The 26,997-nt window shown below is 52.8% G+C and overlaps 1 protein-coding gene across 2 annotated transcripts; it reads right to left on the bottom strand.

The window, feature by feature from the left end:
* Positions 1-349: 349 nt before the first annotated feature.
* Positions 350-26,997, bottom strand: LOC142917452 (uncharacterized). Of its 2 annotated transcripts, none has more exons than XM_076062129.1 (8): positions 26,803-26,997; positions 24,931-25,016; positions 23,876-24,083; positions 14,187-15,627; positions 11,020-11,147; positions 5,987-6,183; positions 3,326-3,814; positions 350-1,417 (listed from the first exon to the last, which is right to left on the bottom strand). In XM_076062129.1, exons 2-8 carry the CDS (start codon positions 25,006-25,008, stop codon positions 1,343-1,345), a joined length of 2,616 nt encoding a protein of 871 aa, XP_075918244.1. In that variant the 5' UTR covers positions 25,009-25,016; positions 26,803-26,997; the 3' UTR covers positions 350-1,342. The 2 variants fall into 2 exon arrangements, with proteins under 2 accessions (XP_075918244.1, XP_075918245.1); XM_076062130.1 differs by lacking the exon at positions 26,803-26,997 and adding an exon at positions 25,558-26,038.

Here is a 26,997-nt window from a genome sequence, read left to right as displayed (position 1 = left end):
CCCTCTACCAGGGTCCCTCTACCAGGGTCCCACTACCAGGGTCCCACTACCAGGCCTCTACCAGGATCCCTCTACCAGGGTCCCTCTACCGGGGTCCCTCTACCGGGGTCCTTCTACTGGGGTCCCTCTACCAGGGTCCCTCTACCAGGGTCCCTCTACCAGGGTCCCCCTACCAGGGTCCCACTACCAGGGTCCCTCTACCAGGGTCCCTCTACCGGGGTCCCTCTACCAGGGTCCCTCTACCAGGGTCCCACTACCAGGGTCCCTCTACCAGGGTCCCTCTACCAGGGTCCCTCTACCAGGGTCCCTCTACCGGGGTCCCTCTACCAGGGTCCCTCTACCAGGGTCCCTCTACCAGGGTCCCACTACCAAGGTCCCTCTACCAGGGTCCCTCTACCAGGGACCCTCTACCAGGGTCCCTCTACCAGGGTCCCTCTACCGGGGTCCCTCTACCGGGGTCCCTCTACCAGGGTCCTACTACCAGGGTCCCTCTACCAGGGTCCCTCTACCAGGGTCCCTCTACCATGGTCCCTCTACCAGGGTCCCTCTACCGGGGTCCCTCTACCGGGGTCCCACTACCAGGGTCCCTCTACCGGAGTCCCTCTACCAGGGTCCCTCTACCAGGGACCCTCTACCAGGGTCCCTCTACCAGGGTCCCTCTACCGGGGTCCCTCTACCGGGGTCCCTCTACCAGGGTCCCACTACCAGGGTCCCTCTACCAGGGTCCCTCTACCAGGGTCCCTCTACCATGGTCCCTCTACCAGGGTCCCTCTACCGGGGTCCCTCTACCGGGGTCCCACTACCAGGGTCCCTCTACCGGAGTCCCTCTACCAGGGTCCTACTACCAGGGTCCCACTACCAGGGTCCCACTACCAGGGTCCCACTACCAGGCCTCTACCAGGGTCCCCCTACCAGGGTCCCACTACCAGGGTCCCTCTACCAGGGTCCCTCTACCAGGGTCCCACTACTAGGGTCCCTCTACCAGGGTCCCTCTACCAGGGTCCCAGGGTCCATCTACCGGGGTCCCTCTACCAGGGTCCCCGCTAGTCTGAGGCGCTAGTCTGAGGCGCTAGTCTGAGGCGCAAGTCTGAGGCGCTAGTCTGAGGCGCTAGTCTGAGGTGCTAGTCTGAGGCACCAGTCTGAGGCGCTAGTCTGAGGCACTAGTCTGAGGCACTAGTCTGAGGCGCTAGTCCGAGGCGCTAGTCTGAGGCGCCAGTCTGAGGTGCTAGTCTGAGGCACCAGTCTGAGGCGCTAGTCTGAGGCGCTAGTCTGAGGCGCTAGTCTGAGGTGCTAGTCTGAGGCGCTAGTCTGAGGTACTAGTCTGCGGCGCTAGTCTGAGGTGCTAGTCTGAGGCGGTGCCCTCGTGAGGACCGCTCCTGCGGCTGCGCTTGCTGGGAATCTCCTCCTGGCTGCAGCCCTGGAAAGGGAGGGGGTGGGGAGTTACCCACACACAGAGACCCAAAGACTCACCACACATAGAGACCCATAGACTCACCACACACCGAGACCCATAGACTCACCACACACAGAGACCCATAGACTCACCACACACAGAGACCCATAGACTCACCACACACAGAGACCCATAGACTCATCACACAGAGACCCATAAACTCACCACACACAGAGACCCATAGACTCACCACACATAGAGACCCATATACTCACCACACACAGAGACCCATAGACTCACCACACACAGAGACCCATAGACTCACCACACACAGAGACCCATAAACTCACCACACACAGAGACCCACAGACTCACCACACACAGAGACCCATAGACTCACCACACACAGAGACCCATAGACTCACCACACATAGAGACCCATAGACTCACCACACAGAGACCCATAGACTCACCACACACAGAGACCCATAGACTCACCACACACAGAGACCCATAGACTCACCACATAGAGACCCATAGACTCACCACACACAGAGACCCATAGACTCACAACACACAGAGACCCATAGACTCACCACACACAAAGACCCATAGACTCACCATACACAGAGACCCACAGACTCACCACACACAGAGACCCATAGACTCACCACACACAGAGACCCATAGACTCACCACACACAGAGACCCATAGACTCACCACACACAGAGACCCACAGACTCACTACACAGAGACCCATAGACTCACCACACACAGAGACCCATAGACTCACCACACACAGAGACCCATAGACTCACCACACACAGAGACTCATAGACTCACCACACACAGAGACCCATAGACTCACCACACACAGAGACTCATAGACTCACCACACACAGAGACCCATAGACTCACCACACAGAGACCCACAGACTCACCACACACAGAGACCCATAGACTCACCACACACAGAGACCCACAGACTCACCACACACAGAGACCCATAGACTCACCACACACAGAGACCCATAGACTCACCACACACAGAGACCCATAGACTCACCACACACAGAGACCCATAGACTCACCACACACAGAGACCCATAGACTCACTCACACAGAGACCCATAGACTCACCACACACAGAGACCCATAGACTCACCACACACAGAGACCCATAGACTCATCACACACAGAGACCCATAGACTCACCACACACAGAGACCCATAGACTCACCACACACAGAGACTCATAGACTCACCACACACAGAGACCCATAGACTCACCACACACAGAGACCCATAGACTCACCACACACAGAGACCCATAGACTCACTCACACAGAGACCCATAGACTCACCACACACAAAGACCCATAGACTCACCACACACAGAGTCACAGCATTACCGTCCGACACCAATGAGGTAGGGGATCGTTTCGCTGGACAGACAAACACACGCACACTTACACACAAACACACGTACACACACACGTACACATCCACACACACACACACGTACACACAAACACACACACATACACACAAACACACATACACACAAACACATACACACACAAACACATATACACACACACACACACGTACACACACAAACACGCACACATACACACAAACACACATAAACACATATACACACACACGTACACACACAAACACGCACACATACACACAAACACACACACACGTACACACATACACACAAACACACGTACACACACGCACAAACACACGCACACACACGCACACGTACACACGTACACACACACAAACACGCACACATACACACAAACACACATACACACGCACACAAATACACATACACACAAACACACGTACACACGCACACACATACACACATACACATGTACACACACACACACCACGCATCGTAACGGTGCCCTCACCAGGTCAGCCAGCAGTGGAGTGAACTTCCCACTGCTGCTGTTGCCGCTGCTGCTGTTGCTGTTGTTGTTGCTGCTGCTGCTGTTGTTGCTGGGTAGCTCCTCGGTGCCCGGCCCTCGTAGAACCTCGGTTCCACTCCTGGCCAGGGCTGACGCACGGACGGCGCCACCACCACTACCACCAGCGACCATTCCTCCTCCGCCGGCAACGAGCACGGCGCCGGCGGCGCCGTCGGCACCGAGCCGGGGCGCCGGCGACGCCGCCGACGGGCACAGCCGCGCCACCACGGCGCTCACGTTGTCGGCCTTGGTGCCGAGCCGGTGCCAGCGGGACAGCGCCTCCGCCACCAGCGCCTGCGCCAGCGTCAGGTCTACACCGCTGCTGCTGCTGCTGGCACCACCGGCACAACAACCGGCACCACCAGCAGCACAACCACCGGCACCACCACCGACATCACCACCACCACCACCGGCACCACCACCACCGCTGGCCTGCAGGATGAGACGTGTAAGTGCATGTAGACGTGTGTGTGTGTAGATGTGTGTGTGTGGATGTAGACGTGTGTGTGTGTATGTAGACGTGTGTGTGTGTATGTAGACGTGTGTGTGTGTATGTAGATGTGTGTGTGTATGTAGACGTATGTGCGTGTATGTAGACGTGTGTGTGTGTATGTATAGTGTGTGTGTGTAGACGTGTGTGTGTGTATGCAGACGTGTGTGTGTGTAGACGTGTGTATGTAGACGTGTGTGTGTATGTAGACGTGTGTGTGTGTGTATGTAGACGTGTGTGTGTGTAGATGTGTGTGTGTGGATGTAGACGTGTGTGTGTGTATGTAGACGTGTGTGTGTGTATGTAGACGTGTGTGTGTGTATGTAGATGTGTGTGTGTATGTAGACGTGTGTGCGTGTATGTAGACGTGTGTGTGTGTATGTATAGTGTGTGTGTGTAGACGTGTGTGTGTATGTAGACGTGTGTGTGTGTATGTAGACGTGTGTAAGTGTATAGTGTGTGTGTATGTAGACGTGTGTGTGTGTATGTAGACGTGTGTGTGTGTATGTAGGCGTGTGTGTGTGTAGACGTGTGTGTGTGTATGTAGACGTGTGTGTGTATGTAGACGTGTGTGTGTGCATGTAGACGTGTGTGTGTATGTAGACGTGTGTGTGTATGTAGACGTGTGTGTGTGTATGTAGACGTGTGTGTATATGTGTGTGTATGTAGACGTGTGTGTGTGTGTATGTAGACGTGTGTGTGTGTATGTAGACGTGTGTGCGTGTATTTAGACGTGTGTGAGTGTATGTAGACGTGTGTGTGTGTGTATGTAGATGTGTGTGTGTATGTAGACGTGTGTGCGTGTATGTAGACGTGTGTGTGTGTATGTATAGTGTGTGTGTGTAGACGTGTGTGTGTATGTAGACGTGTGTGTGTGTAGACATGTGTATGTAGACGTGTGTGTGTATGTAGACGTGTGTGTGTATGTAGACGTGTGTGTATGTAGACGTGTGTGCGTATGTAGACGCGTGTGTGTGTATGTAGACGTGTGTGTGTGTAGACGTGTGTATGTAGACGTGTGTGTGTATGTAGACGTGTGTGTGTGTATATATAGTGTGTGTGTGTGTATGTAGACGTGTGTGTGTGTGTAAACGTGTGTGTGTGTATGTAGACGTGTGTAAGTGTATAGTGTGTGTGTATGTAGACGTGTGTGTGTGTGTATGTAGACGTATGTGTGTGTATGTAGGCGTGTGTGTGTGTGTAGACGTGTGTGTGTGTGTATGTAGACGTGTGTGTGTATGTAGACGTGTGTGTGTGTGCATGTAGACGTGTGTGTATGTAGACGTGTGTGTGTATGTAGACGTGTGTGTGTGTATGTAGACGTGTGTGTGTGTATGTAGACGTGTGTGTGTGTATGTAGATGTGTGTGTGTGTATGTAGACGTGTGTGTGTGTATGTAGACGTTTGTGTGTATGTAGACGTGTGTGTGTGTATGTAGACGTGTGTGTGTGTATGTAGACGTGTGTGTGTGTGTATGTAGATGTGTGTGTGTATGTAGACGTGTGTGTATATGTAGACGTGTGTGCGTGTATGTAGACGTGTGTGTGTGTGTGTATGTATAGTGTGTGTGTGTAGACGTGTGTGTGTGTAGACGTGTGTGTGTATGTAGACGTGTGTGTGTGTAGACGTGTGTATGTAGACGTGTGTGTGTATGTAGACGTGTGTGTGTGTATGTAGACGTGTGTGTATGTAGACGTGTGTGTGTGTGTAAACGTGTGTGTGTGTATGTAGACGTGTGTAAGTGTATAGTGTGTGTGTATGTAGACGTGTGTGTATGTAGGCGTGTGTGTGTATGTAGACGTGTGTGTGTGTATGTAGACGTGTGTGTGTATGTAGACGTGTGTGTGTGTGTGCATGTAGACGTATGTGTGTATGTAGACGTGTGTGTGTATGTAGACGTGTGTGTGTGTATGTATACGTGTGTGTATATGTGTGTGTGTGTATGTAGACGTGTGTGTGTGTGTATGTAGACGTGTGTGTGTGTGTATATGTGTGTGCGTGTATGTAGACGTGTGTGAGTGTATGTAGACGTGTGTGTGTATGTATGTAGACGTGTGTGTGTGTATGTAGACGTTTGTGTCTATGTAGACGTGTGTGTGTGTATGTAGACGTGCCCGTGCTCGCTGCTGCTGCTGTGCGTCCGCACGATGACAGAGCGCCACGGCCTCTGTGGGCGTGAGGACATCCCAGACTCCGTCGGTGGCCAGCACCAGGTAGCGGTGGTGCCCTGGGTCCAGCCTGTAGGCGCTGACGTCCGGCTCGGGGGAGACCACAAACTGGGCGCTCGCAAAGTCGTAGCTCCAGAGGTCCCCTGTGGGATATCGCCAACACACACACACGTACACACACACACACGTACACACACACGTACACACACATACGTACACACACACACGTACCACACACACACACGTACACACACACGTACACACACCCACACGTACACACACACGTACACACGTACACACACACACTCACACACGTACACACTCACACACGTACACACTCACACACACGTACACACACACACACGTACACACACGCACACGTGCACACGTACACACACACACGTACACACACACACGTACACACTCACACACGTACACACACACACGTACACACACACACGTACACACACACACGTACACACACGTACACACACACGTACACACACACATACACACACACACGTACACACACGTACACACACACTTACACACGTACACACACACGTACACACACGTACACACACACGTACACACGTACGCACACACATGGACACGTACACACACGGACACACGTACACACACACGTACACACGTACACACACACGCACACACGTACACACACACACACGTACACACACGTACACACACACGTACACACACGTACACACACACGTACACACACACACGTACACACAAACACGTACACACACGTACACACACTCGTAAACACACACGTAAACACACCTATGCGTACACACACATATACATGAACACACGTTTCACAACAACCGCCATTCGCCATTAGGTGGCGATGACATAACCAGGGCGCCTGTGCCAGGCTACGTGCACTTTTAACGCCAGATGAAGTGTCGAATGCCCGCTGGCAGGAGGTCGCCAGGAGGTGCCACGGGTGTGTATAGGTGTGTGTGTGTGTAGGTGTGTGTGTAGGTGTGTGTAGGTGTGTGTGTAGGTGTGTGTGTGTAAGTGTGTGTGTGTAGGTGTGTGTGTGTAGGTGTGTGTGTAGGTGTGTGTAGGTGTGTGTGTAGGGGTGTGTGTAGGTGTGTGTAGGTGTGTGTATAGGTGTGTGTGTAGGTGTGTGTAGGTGTGTGTGTAGGTGTGTGTGCCGGACGGGCAACTCTGTCGTGGACAGTGCTGTGGGGGGAGGTCCAATTTTGATTGGCTCCTCTACATACACACACAGGGGCTAAACGGGGGCTCTGGATGGATGCGAGGGGCTGGTAACCCCTCCACCTTCAATTAATTACCACTAAACCACGAATTAAGAATATATAACTAATAAGCTTGTGCCGGAGGCCCCGGGAGGCCAGGCGTCTATGACGTCTCCTGGCCAAACCCCAATTGGCGGAGCCAGGAGATTGAATATCTACCCTCGGGGCTCCTCCAGAAACAACGAAAAACCACTACGGGTGGCCACGTGGAATGTTCGAACACTCACTGCGGAGGAGAGGCTGCCACTCCTCTGTCGGGAGCTGGACCGGTACCGCCTGGATCTATGTGGCATTCAGGAGGTCCGGTGGACCGGCTCTGGCTCCTGCCACTATGAGGGGTGGACAGTCCTCTACTCGGGGCAGCAGACTGCCAAACAACAGGGTGTGGCTCTTCTTTTGAACAAAAGAATAAAGGGGCGTGGGAACATGGCGGTGAGGTGTGGGAAGCTGTAAGTCCCAGGCTACTTTGGGCTCGCCTTCCCATCAACTGGAGGCGAGGAATGGTGGTCGTGGTTACTTATGCCCCCACCGAAGATGAACATCCGTGGAGGGATGCAGGCAAAGCCGATGAGTCAGATGACTTCTATGACCTCCTGTCACAGGTGCTGGCTAAAGTGGCCCCTCGGGATAGAGTCATCATGTTGGGTGACTTCAATGCCCGAGTTGGTCATGATACTGGCACCTGGTCTGGAGTGATTGGAGGGCATGGGCCAGATCAGCTCAATAACAACGGTAGAAGGCTGCTAGATTTTTGTGCAGCCCATGGGCTAGTAATTACCAACACGCTGTTCCGGCATCGGCGCATCCACACAACATCATGGATGCATGCCGAGTCCAAGCAAGAACATCTGCTGGACTAGATAGTGACGGACCAGCGGATGCGAGCCCATGTCCTTGACACCAGGACCTACCGTGGAGCTGATCTGCCTTCTGACCATCCGACTAGTCATCTGTAAGATGTGCCTGCTATTCTTCAACTCCGGTGGTGGGTGTACACCCAGGACCCCATTCCAACCTAAAGTGGCCTGGTCTCAGTTATCTGATGAAAGTTGCAAGCGAGAATTTCATCATCGCTTGCGGCTGGGATTGGCATCGTCCCCGACTCCTCCTGATGTCGAGGGTAAATGGGCGAGGTTTAGGACTGTGACTCATGCAGCTGCAATGGCTGCTTTGGGTACGCGGTCCAGACCTCCCCAGAGACCCTGGCTGACAGAGGAGGTGTTCAGGATGGTTGAGAAAAAACGACAGGCCCACTGTCATCAGTTACAGAATCCCATGTCAGAGAATGAGGAGGCTTACCGCAGCCTTCGCTCGGAGGTTCGGAGAGCCATGAGGTGCTGCAAGGATGGGTGGTGGTCGCGGGTTGCTGAGGAGATGGAGTCTGCCTCAGTGGCCCGTGATCACAAATCTCTATTTAACTCCATCAAAAAAGTAATCTGCAGCGCCACACCTATTACCATCATTAGGAAAAAAAACGGTGACCCAATCTTCGACCCCCAGGAACAGGTTTGCAGATTTGCTGAGCATTTCTGTGAGGTCCTGGGGGAGGGAAAATCCCTCAATCGGGAAAACATCGTGGCACAAAGTGAGGATGACCCTGCTGAGGCTACGGTGCCTCAAATATTGGAAGAAGTCACCCCCTGTGAGTGGCTGGCTAAGGTGCCATCTGTTGAGGAAGTACTGAAGGCGATCTGGAGTCTGAGACCAGGAAAGGCAGCGGGCAGAGATGATCTCCCAAGCGAAATGCTGAGGGAGGGCGGCGTTTGTGCACAGACTGCCCTATATGACATCATAACAACAGTCTGGACCACTGGACGGGGTCCGCAGGATTGGAAGGATGCCCTGGTGGTCCCCCTTTTTAAGAAGTGGGACCGCACAGACTGTAACAACTACAGTGTGCCGGGAAAGGTCCTGGCAAGGATTATTCAACATCGCCTTGCCAGGCACGCTGAGGAGAGGCTTGCGGAGCCCCAATGCGGTTTCAGGAAAGGGCGGTCCTGCAAAGATGCCATATTTTCTGTCCGTCTGCTACAGCAGAGGTGTAGGGAATTCCAAAAAGACCTACATATCTGCTTTCTTGACCTGGTCAAGGCCTATGATACCATCAGTAGACCTGGGCTCTGGGTTGTTCTTCATGCTTTTGGAGTACCTGACCCTCTGCTCACGATCATTAAGGACCTTCATGATGGTGAGCGGGCCCGGGTAAAACTACGTGGCCGGGAGTCAGAGCCATTCCCTGTACACCTTGGGGTGCGACAGGGATGTCCTCTGGCTCCCACATTATTTAACATCTATTTTGACCATGTAGTTCGTGAAGCCTTCAATAGCTGTACCGGGGGAATCTCCATATGGTACATATATAATGGTAGGCTGATCGATGCCCGGGTGCGGTCAAGGGATGGCTCCTTATTGCTCAACCACGTCATGTATGCTGATGATTTGGTAATAGCTGCTCATTCAGAGGAGGAGTTGGAGACGCTGCTGCTGAGACTGGAGCGTGCCACTAAGAGGTGAGGCTTTACCATCAGCCCCACCAAAACTAAGCACCTGCCTGGGTATTTTGTACCAGCGGACACTCCACCCCCACAACTCCCAATCGGTGATGGGGCAGTTGTGGAGAGAGTGGAGAGTTTCCCATACCTGGGCAGTGTGCTTATGACCGGCTCCAGTTTAACAGCAGAGGTCTCACTCCGAATCAGTCGAGCGGCAATATCTTTTCATCGGTTGCGTAACGCTGTGTGGAAGCTACCTAGTCTGTCGCTCCGCACTAAGCGTCAAGTCTTCTCGGCCACAGTCATTCCCTCCCTTCTCTACGCTTGCGAAACGTGGACCCCCCTAATGGAACATCTTCGCTGGTGTGAAACATTTAGGCTGGCCTGCCTACGATCCATCCTGGGTTTAACCAGGCTGGATTGTGTGAGGAGCTCACAAATCCTTGAAAGATCTGGGCAAGGCACCATCGGTGAGCTCCTCCGGCGGGCAAGGCTGCGATGGCTGGGTCATGTAGCCCGCATGCCCAGCCACCGCATGCCGAAACAGCTTTTGTTCGGCCGGATTGAGGGGGCTAAACGAGCGCGGCACGGGCTAGAGAAGAGATGGAGTGATGTGGTACAGGAGGAGGTGGAGCTGAGTGGACTTGCCGATGACTGGTACCAGCGGTGTCAAGATCGGCCTCTGTGGAGGAGGCTCGTGAAGGATGCTACTGGGCAGTTGGAGGTAGTCGCTCTCCAACAACAATGGAGGGCAGAGGAGCGACGCTCAGAACAACGAGCGGAGCGCCGGGTGGCTAAAGCACAGCAGGTTGGCACAGTAGGGGGCACAGGTGGTGCATCAGCCAGTCATCTCAGTCAGTCGACCCGTGGCACCTGGGTCTGCCCCGTGACCTCCTGCCAGCGGGCGTTCGACACTTCACGTGGCCTCAGGGTGCACATAGCCTGGCACAAGCATCGTGGTGACGTCACCGCCACTTAGTGGCGAATGGCGGTTGTTGTTGTTGTTGTGTAGGTGTGTGTATAGGTGTGTGTGTAGCTGTGTGTGTGTGTAGGTGTGTGTGTGTGTGTAGGTGTGTGTGTGTAGGTGTGTGTGTGTGTAGGTGTGTGTAGGTGTGTGTGTAGGTGTGTGTGTAGGTGTATGTGTGTAGGTGTGTATAGGTGTGTGTGTAGGTGTGTGTGTAGGTGTGTGTGTGTGTACCGAGGGAGCGTGACACGGCCAGGAAGGGGATGTCCTCCGTGGCTGAGCTTTGCTGCCCAGGGCCGCAGTGAGCCACAAGGGGCCTCCTCCAGGCCACACGGCAAGGCCCCCCTGGCTTCCTCATCACCCTGGTGGGCAGACACACAAAGACAAAGATCCCCCGTGTAGCCTTAACAGACTGTACGGGCAAGTGCTGTTAGCGAGCACACACAAAGACAAAGATCCCCCGTGTAGCCTGTAACAGACTGTAGGGGCAAGTGCTGTTAGCGAGCACACACAAAGATCCCCCGTGTAGCCTGTAACAGACTGTAGGGGCAAGTGCTGTTAGCGAGCAGCACCTACGGAGGCCGGAACGGTACACGAGGGGGTGGGTGCCCAGCACCACGCCCGGCCGCCTTTGTCTCCCTAGTGGCGATGTTTACACACCGTACCAGGTATTCATTTGAGGCTTAGTCGACCTAGGGGAGGCCCTGGACCGGTTCAGATAATCGTGACTGGTGTTGGCTGTGAGCGGGAATCGAACCCGGGTCATCAGGTTCGTAGCACAGCGCGCTAACCACTACACTACTCCTCCCCATACACCCATACACACATACACACACACATACACACACACATACACACACATATATACACACACACAACAACAACCGCCATTCGCCACTAAGTGGCGATGACGTCACCACAACGCTTGTGCCAGGCTATGTGCACCCTGAGGCCACGTGAAGTGTCGAACGCCCGCGGGCAGGAGGTCACGGGGCAGACCCAGGTGCCACGGGTCGACTGATTGAGACGACTGGCTGATGCACCACCTGTGCCCCCTACTGTGGCAACCTGCTGTGCTTTAGCCACCCGGCGTTCCGCTCGTTGTTGTGAGCGTCGCTCCTCCGCCCTCCGTTGTTGTTGGAGGGCGACTGCCTCCAACTGCCCAGAAGCGTCCTTCACAAGCCTCCTCCACAGAGGCCGATCTTGACACCGCTGGCACCAGTCATCGGCAAGTCCACTCAGCTCCACGTCCTCCTGTACCACATCACTCCATCTCTTCTCTAGCCCGTGCCGAGCTCGTTTAGCCCCCTCAATCCGGCCGAACAAAAGCTGTTTCGGCATGCGGTGGCTGGTCATGCGGGCTACATGACCCAGCCATCGCAGCCTTGCCTGCCGGAGGAGCTCACCGATGGTGCCTTGCCCAGATCTTTCAAGGATTTGTGAGCTCCTCACTACAATCCAGCCTGGTTAAACCCAGGATGGATCGTAGGCAGGCCAGCCTAAATGTTTCACACCGGCGAAGATGTTCCATTAGGGGGGTCCACGTTTCGCAAGCGTAGAGAAGGGAGGGAATGACCGTGGCCGAGAAGACCTGAAGCTTACTGTGGAGCGACAGACCAGGTAGCTTCCACACAGCGTTACACAACCGATGAAAATATATTGTCGCTGGACTGATTCGGAGTGAGACCTCTGCTGTTAAACTAGAGCCGGTCATAAGCACACTGCCCAGGTATGGGAAACTCTCCACTCTCTCCACAACTGCCCCATCACCGATTGGGAGTTGTGGGGGTGGAGTGTCCGATGGTACAAAATACCCAGGCAGGTGCCTGGGTATTATACACATACACACACACAGACACACATACACACACACATACACACACACACACACAGACACACACATACACACACAGACACACACACATACACACACATACACACACACATACACATACACACACACACATACACAAGAACAACAACCGCCATTTGCCACTAAGTGGCGGTGACGTCACCACGACGCTTGTGCCAGGCTATGTGCACCCTGAGGCCACGTGAAGTGTCGAACGCCCGCTGGCAGGAGGTCACGGGGCAGACCCAGGTGCCACGGGTCGACTGACTGAGATGACTGGCTGATGCAGCACCTGTGCCCCCTACTGTGCCAACCTGCTGTGCTTTAGCCACCCGGCGCTCCGCTCGTTGTTGTGAGCGTCGCTCCTCTGCCCTCCGTTGTTGTTGGTGGGCGACTGCCTCCAACTGCCCAGTAGCGTCCTTCACGAGCCTCCTCCACAGAGGCCGATCTTGACACCGCTGGTACCAGTCATCGGCAAGTCCACTCAGCTCCACGTCCTCTTGTACCACATCACTCCATCTCTTCTCTAGCCCGTGCCGCGCCCGCTTAGCCCCCTCAATCTGGCCGAACAAAAGCTGTTTCGGTATGAGGTGGCTGGGCATGCGGGCTACATGACCCAGCCATCGCAGCCTTGCCCGCCGGAGGAGCTCACCGATGGGACCTTGTCCAGATCTTTCAAGGATTTGTGAGCTCCTCACACAATCCAGTCTGGTTAAACCCAGGATGGATCGTAGGCAGGCCAGCCTAAATGTTTCACACCGGCGAAGATGTTCCATTAGGGGGGTCCATGTTTCGCAAGCGTATAGAAGGGAGGGAATGACCGTGGCCGAGAAGACCTGAAGCTTAGTGCGGAGCGACAAACCAGGTAGCTTCCACACAGCGTTACGCAACCGATGAAAAGATATTGCTGCTCGACTGATTCGGAGTGAGACCTCTGCTGTTAAACTGGAGCCAGTCATAAGCACACTGCCCAGGTATGGGAAACTCTCCACACTCTCCACAACTGCCCCATCCCTGATAGGGAGTTGTGGGGGTGGAGTGTCCGATGGTACAAAATACCCAGGCAGGTGCTTAGTTTTGGTGGGGCTGATGGTAAGGCCCCACCTCTTAGTGGCACGCTCCAGTCTCAGCAGCAGCGTCTCCAACTCCTCCTCTGAATGAGCAGCTATTACCAAATCAGCAGACATAACGTGGTTGAGCAATAGGGAGCCATCCCTTGACCGCACCCGGGCATCGATCAGCCTCCCATTATATCTGTACCATATGGAGATTCCCCCGGTACAGCTATTGAAGGCTTCACGAACTACGCGGTCAAAATAGATGTTAAATAATGTGGGAGCCAGAGGACATCCCTGTCGCACCCCAAGGTGTACAGGGAATGGCTCTGACTCCCGGCCACGTAGTTTTACCCGGGCCCGCTCACCATCATGAAGGTCCTTAATGATCGTGAGCAGAGGGTCAGGTACTCCAAAAGCACGAAGAACGACCCAGAGCCCAGGCCTACTGATGGTATCATAGGCACACACACACATACACACGAATGTCTTACCGCCCGCCCAGCCTCTCGATGCGTTCCCTCTCCACTGGATCCTCCGGCTTGTGGTCGCGCGTCAACGCCACGGCAAGTAGCGGCACCACCTCGTCCACCACCTCCTCCTCCACCTCGTCCACCTCCTCATCCACCACCTCGTCCACCTCCTCCACCACCTCGTCCACCTCCACCACCTTATCCACCTCCTTGTCCACCACCACCTCCTTGTCCACCTCCTCCTCTTCCACCTCGTCCACCACCTCCTCCTTGTCCACCTCCTGCCGGGGCGGTGGTGGTGGTGGTTGTGACAGTGGTGGCCGTGGTGGTGGCGGTGGTTGTGACAGTGGTGGTGGTGGTTGTGACAGTGGTGGTGGTGGTTGTGACAGTGGTGGTGGTGGTTGTGACAGTGGTGGCCGTGGTGGTGGCGGTGGTTGTAGTGGTGGTGGTTGTGACAGTGGTGGTGGTGGCGGTGGTGATGGTGGTTGTGACAGTGGTGGTGGTTGTGACAGTGGTGGTGGTGGTTGTGACAGAGGTGGTGGCCGTGGTGGTGGTGATGGTGGTTGTGACAGTGGTGGTGGCCGTGGTGGTGATTGTGACAGTGGTGGTGGTTGTGACAGTGGTGGCCGTGGTGGTGGTGGTGGTGGTTGTGACAGTGGTGGTGGTTGTGACAGTGGTGGTGGCCGTGGTGGTGGTGGTTGTGACAGTGGTGGTGGTGGTGGTTGTGACAGTGGTGGCCGTGGTGGTGGTGGTGGTTGTGACAGTGGTGGTGGTGGTGGTTGTGACAGTGGTGGTGGTGGTTGTGACAGTGGTGGTGGTGGCGGTGGTGGTGGTTGTGGTGGTTGTGACAGTGGTGGTTGTGGTTGTGGTTGTAGTTGTGGTGGTTGTGACAGTGGCGGTGGTTGTGACAGTGGTGGTGGTTGTGGTTGTGGTGGTTGTGACAGTGGTGGTGGTTGTGACAGTGGTGGTGGTGGTTGTGACAGTGGTGGTTGTGGTTGTGGTGGTTGTGACAGTGGTGGTTGTGGTTGTAGTTGTGGTGGTTGTGACAGTGGCGGTGGTTGCGGTGTTGCCACGGCTTGGCCGATGGCCGCTATGAAGTCCGCCACGACTTGGCCATGCGTAGGTGGGGTTCCGTCCCAGGCTAGGTGGGCCTTCACAGAAGGGGGGCCCATGTCCGAAGGGGGGTCCGCTGAATAAATGGGGCGCAAGGAAGAAGGGGGGCCCGCTGAATAAATGGGTCGCAGTGAGGAAGGGGGGGCCAATGAATAGACGGGGTGCGTTGAAGGGGGGGGGGGTCCGTCTGTGGGGGTGCCCCCCCCCCGGGGGTGGCGCTGGGCGATGACGGCTCGCGAGTCTCCCACGTGGGCGACGTAGAGCTCGTCACCGCCCCTGATGAGGCAGCAGCAAGCCGTGGTGCCTGTCGTGCTGGGATGGCCCTGCCGTGTGCGCGACCAGCTGCCTCCTGTAGGGGGGGGGGGGGAGTTAGACAGGGGTGTGGGTGAGTGACTGTGTGGGTGGGTGGGTGAGTGAGTGATTGAGTGGGTGGGTGAGTGAGTGGGTGGGTGGGTGAGTGATTGAGTGGGTGGGTGAGTAACTGAGTGGGTGAGTGACTGAGTGGGTGGGTGATTGAGTGGGTGGGTGAGTTACTGACTGGGTGAGTGACTGTGTGAGTGGGTGGGTGGGTGGGTGATTGAGTGGGTGGGTGAGTGACTGAGTGGGTGAGTGACTGTGTGGGTGGGTGGGTGGGTGACTGAGTGGGTGGGTGGGTGAGTGACTGACTGGGTGAGTGACTGTGTGAGTGGGTGGGTGGGTGATTGAGTGGGTGGGTGAGTGACTGAGAGGGTGAGTGACTGTGTGAGTGGGTGGGTGGGTGAGTGATTGAGTGGGTGGGTGAGTGACTGAGTGGGAAGTGACTCTGTCAGTGGGTGAGTGATTGAGTGGGTGGGTGGGTGAGTGACTGTGTGAGTGGGTGGGTGAGTGATTGAGTGGGTGGGTGGGTGAGTGACTGTGTGGGTGAGTGACTGAGTGGGTGAGTGACTGTGTGGGTGGGTGGGTGAGTGATTGAGTGGGTGAGTGAGTGACTGAGTGGGTGAGTGACTGTGTGAGTGGATGGGTGAGTGATTGAGTGACTGTGTGGGTGGGTGAGTGACTGAGTGGGTGAGTGACTGTGTGAGTGGGTGGGTGGGTGAATGACTGTGTGGGTGAGTGACTGTGTGAGTGGGTGGGTGGGTGAGTGATTGAGTGGGTGGGTGAGTGTGCCAAAAAAAACCTCTGGAAGGTAAGATGGACAATTGTTGCTAGGAATTTTATGTTATTAAATTTGTTATAACAAAAATTAAATTGTAAAAGTTTTTTTTGTATTTTGAAACGTTTTACAATTTTCAATGTTATTGAACAAAAATATATCAAATATGAAAAATGTTGCGAGAATCTCTTACACATTAGCCATGGGCGAAATAAATGTATCGTGCAACATTCACTGCCATTAATGCAGTGCTACAGTGAAATGCAGCGAAGTGTTTGATGACGTTATTTCTGTCAATATTCCCTGCCATTACATTGAGACAAAATAAAATTAGACTCTGATCAATTTATTGGTAACTCTACCGCTTCTCTTTGCTCTTCGTTATTTCCTAGGTAACTTCAGACAGCATCAGCCACACTCACGTTTCTTCACTCTCCGCTATCAAGCAGCGTCCATCGGAGAAGATCAAATTCATTATGAGACCTCCTTTGCCAGTAACAATATATAGTAATAGGTTTTACCCTTTTAACTGGCAGAAAAACTGACACCTTTATTCAAAGCATCATGTTTGCAATAACCACAGCACAAGCAGTCAAAATGCAAACAAAAGAGACAACTCTGATAATAATATTGGCACTGTCCTTGAATTTGATTGGTCCACACGCGAGACGGCTTTTCTTAGAGCCTAGTCTCCACTGGTGTTGGACCAGAAGACGCCAAAAGGCGTACAACTCAAAAACAGCGTACTATCAGAGTATTGAGGGCTCGGGGTGAGCATTTACAACCTAGTAATAGTTTTTACCCTTTTTATTATCAGAGTTGTCTCTTTTGTTTGCATTTTGACTGCTTGTGTTGTGGTTATTGCAAACATGATGCCTTGAATAAAGGTGTCAGTTTTTGTGCCAGTTAAAAGGGTAAAACCTATTCCTATACTAAGATCAAATTCGTCAGTTAACAGCTTCGGGTGATTGAAAACAGCGCTAAGGTGAAGTTACGGGGGGGGGGGGGGGGTTGTTCAAATTGCGCAGCAGGCACAGAGAATGTTCCCCCTTCGTCTATTGTGGAAGATACAGAAGACTTCCCTGATCAACAAATTAAACCAATTTCAATGTTTATTTTGCCTCTATCAGCTACATTTGGCCCCAATCATACACGACAAAACGTTGCGCCTTTTGGCGTCATCATCACCTGGTCTAACACCGCAAGTGTGAGACGTCATCATCATCTGGTCTAACACCGCAAGTGTGAGACATCATCTGGTCTAACACCGCCTGTGTGAGACGTCATCATCACCTGGTCTAACACCGCAAGTGTGAGACATCATCATCATCTAGTCTAACACTGCGTGTGTGAGACGTCATCATCACCTGGTCTAACACCGCAAGTGTGAGACGTCATCATCACCTGGTCTAACACCGCAAGTGTGAGACGTCATCATCATCATCTGGTCTAACACCGCAAGTGTGAGACGTCATCATCATCTGGTCTAACACCGCAAGTGTGAGACGTCATCATCACCTGGTCTAACACCGCAAGTGTGAGACGTCATCATCACCTGGTCTAACACCGCAAGTGTGTGACGTCATAATCACCTGGTCTAACACCGCAAGTGTGAGACGTCATCGTCACCTGGTCTAACACCGCAAGTGTGAGACGTCATCATCACCTGGTCTAACACCGCAAGTGTGAGACGTCATCATCATCTGCTCTAACACCGCAAGTGTGAGACTTCATCATCACCTGGTCTAACACCGCAAGTGTGAGACGTCATCATCATCATCTGGTCTAACACCGCGTGTGAGACGTCATCATCATCTGGTCTAACACCGCAAGTGTGAGACGTCGTCATCACCTGGTCTCACACAGCGTGTGAGACGTCATCATCATCTGGTCTAACACCGCGTGTGTGAGACATCATCATCACCTGGTCTAACACCGCAAGTGTGAGACGTCATCATCACCTGGTCTAACACCGCAAGTGTGAGACGTCATCATCATATGGTCTAACACCGTGTGTGTGACGTCATCATCACCTGGTCTAACATCGCAAGTGTGAGACGTCATCATCACCTGGTCTAACACCGCAAGTGTGAGACGTCATCATCATCATCTGGTCTAACACCGTAAGCGTGAGACGTCATCATCACCTGGTCTAACACCGCCTGTGTGAGACGTCATCATCACCTGGTCTAACACTGCGTGTGTGAGACGTCATCATCACCTGGTCTAACACCGCAAGTGTGAGACATTATCATCATCTGGTCTAACACTGCGTGTGTGAGACGTCATCATCACCTGGTCTAACACCGCAAGTGTGAGACGTCATCATCACCTGGTCTAACACCGCAAGTGTGAGACGTCATCATCATCTGCTCTAACACCGCAAGTGTGAGACTTCATCATCACCTGGTCTAACACCGCAAGTGTGAGACGTCATCATCATCATCTGGTCTAACACCGCGTGTGAGACGTCATCATCATCTGGTCTAACACCGCAAGTGTGAGACGTCGTCATCACCTGGTCTCACACAGCGTGTGAGACGTCATCATCATCTGGTCTAACACCGCGTGTGTGAGACATCATCATCACCTGGTCTAACACCGCAAGTGTGAGACGTCATCATCACCTGGTCTAACACCGCAAGTGTGAGACGTCATCATCATATGGTCTAACACCGTGTGTGTGACGTCATCATCACCTGGTCTAACATCGCAAGTGTGAGACGTCATCATCACCTGGTCTAACACCGCAAGTGTGAGACGTCATCATCATCATCTGGTCTAACACCGTAAGCGTGAGACGTCATCATCACCTGGTCTAACACCGCCTGTGTGAGACGTCATCATCACCTGGTCTAACACTGCGTGTGTGAGACGTCATCATCACCTGGTCTAACACCGCAAGTGTGAGACATTATCATCATCTGGTCTAACACTGCGTGTGTGAGACGTCATCATCACCTGGTCTAACACCGCAAGTGTGTGACATCATCATCACCTGGTCTAAAACCGCAAGTGTGAGACGTCATCATCACCTGGTCTAACACCGCAAGTGTGAGACGTCATCATCATCTGCTTTAACACCGCAAGTGTGAGACGTCATCATCACCTGGTCTAACACCGCAAGTGTGAGACGTCATCATCACCTGGTCTAACACCGCAAGTGTGAGACGTCATCATCACCTGGTCTAACACCGCCTGTGTGAGACGTCATCATCACCTGGTCTAACACTGCGTGTGTGAGACGTCATCATCACCTGGTCTAACACCGCAAGTGTGAGACATTATCATCATCTGGTCTAACACTGCGTGTGTGAGACGTCATCATCACCTGGTCTAACACCGCAAGTGTGTGACATCATCATCACCTGGTCTAAAACCGCAAGTGTGAGACGTCATCATCACCTGGTCTAACACCGCAAGTGTGAGACGTCATCATCACCTGGTCTCACACAGCGTGTGAGACGTCATCATCATCTGGTCTAACACCGCGTGTGTGAGACATCATCATCACCTGGTCTAACACCGCAAGTGTGAGACGTCATCATCACCTGGTCTAACACCGCAAGTGTGAGACGTCATCATCATATGGTCTAACACCGTGTGTGTGACGTCATCATCACCTGGTCTAACACCGCAAGTGTGAGACGTCATCATCACCTGGTCTAACACCGCAAGTGTGAGACGTCATCATCATCATCTGGTCTAACACCGCAAGCGTGAGACGTCATCATCACCTGGTCTAACACCGCCTGTGTGAGACGTCATCATCACCTGGTCTAACACTGCGTGTGTGAGACGTCATCATCACCTGGTCTAACACCGCAAGTGTGAGACATTATCATCATCTGGTCTAACACTGCGTGTGTGAGACGTCATCATCACCTGGTCTAACACCGCAAGTGTGTGACATCATCATCACCTGGTCTAAAACCGCAAGTGTGAGACGTCATCATCACCTGGTCTAACACCGCAAGAGTGAGACGTCATCATCACCTGGTCTAACACCGCAAGTGTGAGACGTCATCATCACCTGGTCTAATGCCGCAAGTGTGTGACGTCATCATCATCATCTGGTCTAACGCCACAAGTGTGAGACGTCATCATCATCTGGTCTAACACCGCAAGTGTGAGACGTCATCATCATCATCTGGTCTAACACCGCAAGCGTGAGACGTCATCATCACCTGGTCTAACACCGCCTGTGTGAGACGTCATCATCACCTGGTCTAACACTGCGTGTGTGAGACGTCATCATCACCTGGTCTAACACCGCAAGTGTGAGACATTATCATCATCTGGTCTAACACTGCGTGTGTGAGACGTCATCATCACCTGGTCTAACACCGCAAGTGTGTGACATCATCATCACCTGGTCTAAAACCGCAAGTGTGAGACGTCATCATCACCTGGTCTAACACCGCAAGTGTGAGACGTCATCATCATCTGCTTTAACACCGCAAGTGTGAGACGTCATCATCACCTGGTCTAACACCGCAAGTGTGAGACGTCATCATCACCTGGTCTAACACCGCAAGTGTGAGACGTCATCATCACCTGGTCTAACACCGCCTGTGTGAGACGTCATCATCACCTGGTCTAACACTGCGTGTGTGAGACGTCATCATCACCTGGTCTAACACCGCAAGTGTGAGACATTATCATCATCTGGTCTAACACTGCGTGTGTGAGACGTCATCATCACCTGGTCTAACACCGCAAGTGTGTGACATCATCATCACCTGGTCTAAAACCGCAAGTGTGAGACGTCATCATCACCTGGTCTAACACCGCAAGTGTGAGACGTCATCATCACCTGGTCTCACACAGCGTGTGAGACGTCATCATCATCTGGTCTAACACCGCGTGTGTGAGACATCATCATCACCTGGTCTAACACCGCAAGTGTGAGACGTCATCATCACCTGGTCTAACACCGCAAGTGTGAGACGTCATCATCATATGGTCTAACACCGTGTGTGTGATGTCATCATCACCTGGTCTAACACCGCAAGTGTGAGACGTCATCATCACCTGGTCTAACACCGCAAGTGTGAGACGTCATCATCATCATCTGGTCTAACACCGCAAGCGTGAGACGTCATCATCACCTGGTCTAACACCGCCTGTGTGAGACGTCATCATCACCTGGTCTAACACTGCGTGTGTGAGACGTCATCATCACCTGGTCTAACACCGCAAGTGTGAGACATTATCATCATCTGGTCTAACACTGCGTGTGTGAGACGTCATCATCACCTGGTCTAACACCGCAAGTGTGTGACATCATCATCACCTGGTCTAAAACCGCAAGTGTGAGACGTCATCATCACCTGGTCTAACACCGCAAGAGTGAGACGTCATCATCACCTGGTCTAACACCGCAAGTGTGAGACGTCATCATCACCTGGTCTAATGCCGCAAGTGTGTGACGTCATCATCATCATCTGGTCTAACGCCACAAGTGTGAGACGTCATCATCATCTGGTCTAACACCGCAAGTGTGAGACGTCATCATCATCTGCTTTAACACCGCAAGTGTGAGACGTCATCATCACCTGGTCTAATGCCGCAAGTGTGTGACGTCATCATCATCATCTGGTCTAACGCCACAAGTGTGAGACGTCATCATCACCTGGTCTAACACCGCAAGTGTGAGACGTCATCATCACCTGGTCTAACACCGCCTGTGTGAGACGTCATCATCACCTGGTCTAACACTGCGTGTGTGAGACGTCATCATCACCTGGTCTAACACCGCAAGTGTGAGACATTATCATCATCTGGTCTAACACTGCGTGTGTGAGACGTCATCATCACCTGGTCTAACACCGCAAGTGTGTGACATCATCATCACCTGGTCTAAAACCGCAAGTGTGAGACGTCATCATCACCTGGTCTAACACCGCAAGTGTGAGACGTCATCATCACCTGGTCTAACGCCGCAAGTGTGTGACGTCATCATCATCATCTGGTCTAACGCCACAAGTGTGAGACGTCATCATCATCTGGTCTAACACCGCAAGTGTGAGACGTCATCATCATCTGCTTTAACACCGCAAGTGTGAGACGTCATCATCACCTGGTCTAACACCGCAAGTGTGAGACGTCATCATCACCTGGTCTAACACCGCAAGTGTGTGACATCATCATCACCTGGTCTAACACCGCAAGTGTGAGACGTCATCATCACCTGGTCTAACACCGCAAGTGTGAGACATCATCATCATCCGGTCTCACACCGCAAGTGTGAGACGTCATCATCATCTGGTCTACCACCGCGTGTGTGAGACGTCATCTTCACCTGGTCTAACACCGCAAGTGTGAGACGTCATCATCACCTGGTCTAACACCGCAAGTGTGAGACGTCATCATCATCTGGTCTAACACCGCGTGTGAGACGTCATCATCACCTGGTCTAACACCGCGTGTGAGACGTCATCATCACCTGGTCTAACACCGCAAGTGTGAGACGTCATCATCATCATCTGGTCTAACACCGCGTGTGAGACGTCATCATCATCACCTGGTCTAACACCGCGTGTGAGACGAGGCTCTAAGGGAAGCTGTCTCGGGTGTGGACTTATCAATTCCACCGCCAATGCATTATCAGAGCTGCGTGTTTTGTGTTTGCATTCCGACCGCAGGTATTGTGCTCAATGCACAAACAATGACTCCTTGTATACGAAAAAAATGGTGTCAGTTTTGTTGCCAGATGAAAGGGTTAAAAAAAAATAATTATCATATTGTGTTACAGGCAAACGAGGTTCCAATGGTGGAACAAAACGTTAATTTAGTGTAGTGTATAGTGTAGTGTATAGTGTAATGTAGTGTGTAGTGTAGTGTGTAGTATATAGTGTAGTGTAGTGTATAGTAGTGTATAGTGTAGTGTATAGTGTATAGTAGTGTATAGTGTAGTGTATAGTAGTGTAGTGTATAGTAGTGTAGTGTATAGTGTAGTGTATAGTAGTGTAGCGTATAGTAGTGTATAGTAGTGTATAGTGTAGTGTATAGTGTAGTGTATAGTAGTGTAGTGTATAGTAGTGTATAGTGTAGTGTATAGTGTAGTGTATAGTAGTGTATAGTAGTGTAGTGTATAGTGTAGTGTATAGTAATGTATAGTAGTGTATAGTGTAGTGTATAGTGTAGTATATAGTGTAGTGTATAGTAGTGTAGTGTATAGTGTAGTGTATAGTGTAGTGTATAGTAGTGTATAGTAGTGTAGTGTATAGTAGTGTAGTGTATAGTGTAGTGTATAGTGTAGTGTATAGTAGTGTATAGTGTAGTGTATAGTAATGTATAGTGTAGTGTATAGTGTAGTGTATAGTGTAGTGTATATAGTAGTGTATAGTAGTGTAGTGTATAGTATAGTAGTGTATAGTGTAGTATATCTAGTAGTGTATAGTGTAGTGTATAGTATAGTAGTGTATAGTGTAGTGTATAACGCAGCACGCGTGAGACCCACCCAGCTCCTCCCACATGGCACGCTGGCACGCCAGGAAGCCGTCACGGATGGCGTGGCAAACTCCCGCGGGGTCGGTGGCGCCCCACAGCCCGGGCTGGGCACGGATCGAGGGCCAGAGGCAGCGGCGGGCGAATCGAGCGGCCTGGGGGCCGCCGTGGCCGTCGAACACGGCCAGGAAGATGGCGTCCCCGTCGCCCTCGGTGGAGACCTGCGGGCACGGGGCGGCGAGGGGAACGTCACGTGACGCGAGCGGTGCATTGTGGGTCGGTCCTAGGCCTCGACCGGCGACCCGGCGGACAAAGATCCCCCGTGCAGCCTTGGCGGACCGTAGAGGCGAGTGCCGTTAGCGAGCGGCGCCAGCGATGGCCGCGAGGGCACACGAGGGGGTGGGTGGCCGGCACCACGCCCGGCCGCCTTTGTCTCCCCGGTGGCGATGTTCACGCACCGCACCGGGTACTCGTTTGAGGCCGAATCGACCTAGGGGGAGGCCCAGGACCGGTTCAGATAATCGCCACTGGGTGTTGGCCGTGAGCGGGAATCGAACTCGGGGTCGCCAGGTTCATAGTGCAGCGCGCTAACCGCTACACTATCGCTCCCCACACACACAGAGACACACACAGAGACACACACAGAGACACAGAGACACACACACACAGACACACACAGAGACACACAGAGACACACACACAGAGACACACAGACACACACACAGAGACACACACAGACACACACAGAGACACACACACAGAGACACACAGACACACACACAGACACACACACACACAGAGACACACACACAGAGACACAGAGACACACACAGACACACACAGAGACACACACAGACACACAGATACACACACAGAGACATACAGAGACACACAGACACACACAGAGACACACAGAGACACACACACAGAGACACACACACACAGAGACACACACACAGACACACAGACACACACACACAGACACACATAGAGACACACACACAGACACACACACAGAGACACACACAGACACACACAGAGACACACACACACAGAGACTCCGCCCACCTCTGTGATGTCCTCCATGTAGCGCCGCCCCCCACGGTTGGAATCGGCGCTCACGATCAGCTTCAATGGGCTCGACATGGTGCAACCTTAACACACACACAGACAGACACATACAGACACACAGATACACACACACACATACACACACACAGACACACACACAGAGACACACACAGACACACACACACACAGACACACAAACAGACACACACACACACAGACACACACACAGATACACAAACACAGATACACACAGACACACAGACACACACACACAACAACCTGTGTCTCTGTGTGTGTGTGTCTGTGTGTGTCTTTGGTGCAACCTTACCCCACACATACACACACAATAACCTGTGTGTGTCTGTGTGTGTGTCTCTGTGTGTCTCTGTGTGTGTCTCTTGTGCAACCTCACCCCACACACACAACCTGTGTGTGTGTGTCTCTGTGTGTGTCTGTGTGTGTGTCTCTTGTGCAACCTCACCCCACACACACACACAACCTGTGTGTCTGTGTGTGTCTGTGTGTGTGTCTCTTGTGCAACCTCACCCCACACACACAGACACACAACCTGTGTGTTTGTGTATGTCTGTGTGTGTAGTCGTGCTCTCAGTGCGGGCTACTCACAACACTGATGACAAATGTCGCCGTGACTACCACGTTTTTGCCGTCGTAAAATGACAGATTAATAATAAACAAAAATTAGGTTAATAATGAAAAATGACAGATTAATAATACACACAAATTAGGTTAATAATGAAAAATGACATATTAATGACAGGCTCATAATCAACAATGACAGATTAATAATGAAAACCACAGACTAATCATGGAAAATGACAGATTCATAATAAACAGAAAAGCCTTAAAGCCCTAAGCGTGTTGTGGTGGCAGCAGCAGCAGCAGCAGTGACGAGGCACACCACGTGACGTTGCTGGGGCAAGCCAGGGCAAGCCAGGGCAACACACGCCTCACACCACACACACAGCCTCACACTACACACACACAGCCTCTCATTTACACACCGACCCCCCTGGTTCCATCTGTGGGGGGCTAGTGCCCCCCTCCACACTCCCCATTAGGTGGGGGGGACTGATCTCCCCCTCCCCACTCCCCATTAGGTGGGGGGGGACTGATCTTCCCCTCCCCCCTCCCCCGCGAGCGGGTGGGGTGTGACGTCAGCACCCCTCCACCCCCCCCACTCGCCGCTGGCGGCTGCTCAGAGTTAATTATTTATTTATACTAAGCCGTTGTGTCAACAGCCAACGGGGGCTGGACGGCCCTCCCCCACCCACGTGACCCCCCCACCCACGCGCGCGACCACCCACGCGCGTGGGTGCGGGCAGCCGTAGTAGGGTAGTTTAATATGCACGCGCTGGGTAAGCAATTAATTAATTAATCTCTGCGCGCGCTCGGTAAGCAATTAATTAATTAATCTCTGCACGCGCTCGGTAAGCACTTAATTAATTAATCTCTGCGCGCTCGCTTGCGGTGAAAGTCAAACGTCCCTCTGTTTAATTATTTATTTACGGGTGCCTATGCTGATTAAAGCCACCCACACACACGCACAGCGTGGTACGCCAATCGCTGTCCCACCGCTCTTCACAAAGATCCCCCATATAGCCTTAACAGACTGTAGGGGCAAGTGCTGTTAGCGAGCAGCACCTATGAAGGCCGTAACCGCTCTTCACACACACACGCACGCACACACGCGTCACAAAGTCAGTCTGCGCTAAAATTTATTTCCCGTGTATGTCTCCCTCCAGCCAGCAGCAGCCCTTCCTCCTCTCTCACCTACCCGTCTCAGAGTGCGTCCACTGCCTGAGCCCGAGCCGACCGAACTGACCTCCTTTGTCCGTGTCTGCCGCTCACCTCTGCGGCCGCTGCCGCCGCTGCCCGACGGGGCCGAGGGAGATGTTTCTCTCTCTCTCTCTCGCCTTGGGGGACTTTGTGTCGTCGATCGCTCTCAGCTCCACCCTGCAGGCGTCCCGAGCGCGGACCCTGAGGACGGCTAGCTCCTCTCTCTCTCCGCTGCCGCCGCTCCAGAAGGACTCTGCCACAAATTCT

The sequence above is a fragment of the Petromyzon marinus genome, unplaced genomic scaffold (genome assembly GCF_048934315.1).
Source record: "Petromyzon marinus isolate PM22_M1 ecotype Great Lakes invasive population unplaced genomic scaffold, UKy_Petmar_22M1.pri1.0 PM_G_Scaffold_51, whole genome shotgun sequence".
Taxonomy (NCBI): Eukaryota; Metazoa; Chordata; class Hyperoartia; order Petromyzontiformes; family Petromyzontidae; genus Petromyzon; species Petromyzon marinus.
The sequence above is the reverse complement of the archived record's forward strand: the minus strand, read 5'-3'. Positions and strand labels throughout refer to the sequence as shown.

Excerpts from the sequence above, each read along its gene's own strand:
- LOC142917452 (XM_076062129.1), bottom strand. The coding sequence starts at position 25,008 with ATGTCGAGCCCATTGAAGCTGATCGTGAGCGCCGATTCCAACCGTGGG. Across the intron at positions 6,184-11,019 it reads GGCCGTGTCACGCTCCCTCG|GGGACCTCTGGAGCTACGAC; the intron begins GTACACACACAC and ends GATATCCCACAG. Across the intron at positions 3,815-5,986 it reads AGCAGCAGCAGCGAGCACGG|GCCAGCGGTGGTGGTGGTGC; the intron begins GCACGTCTACAT and ends CTCATCCTGCAG.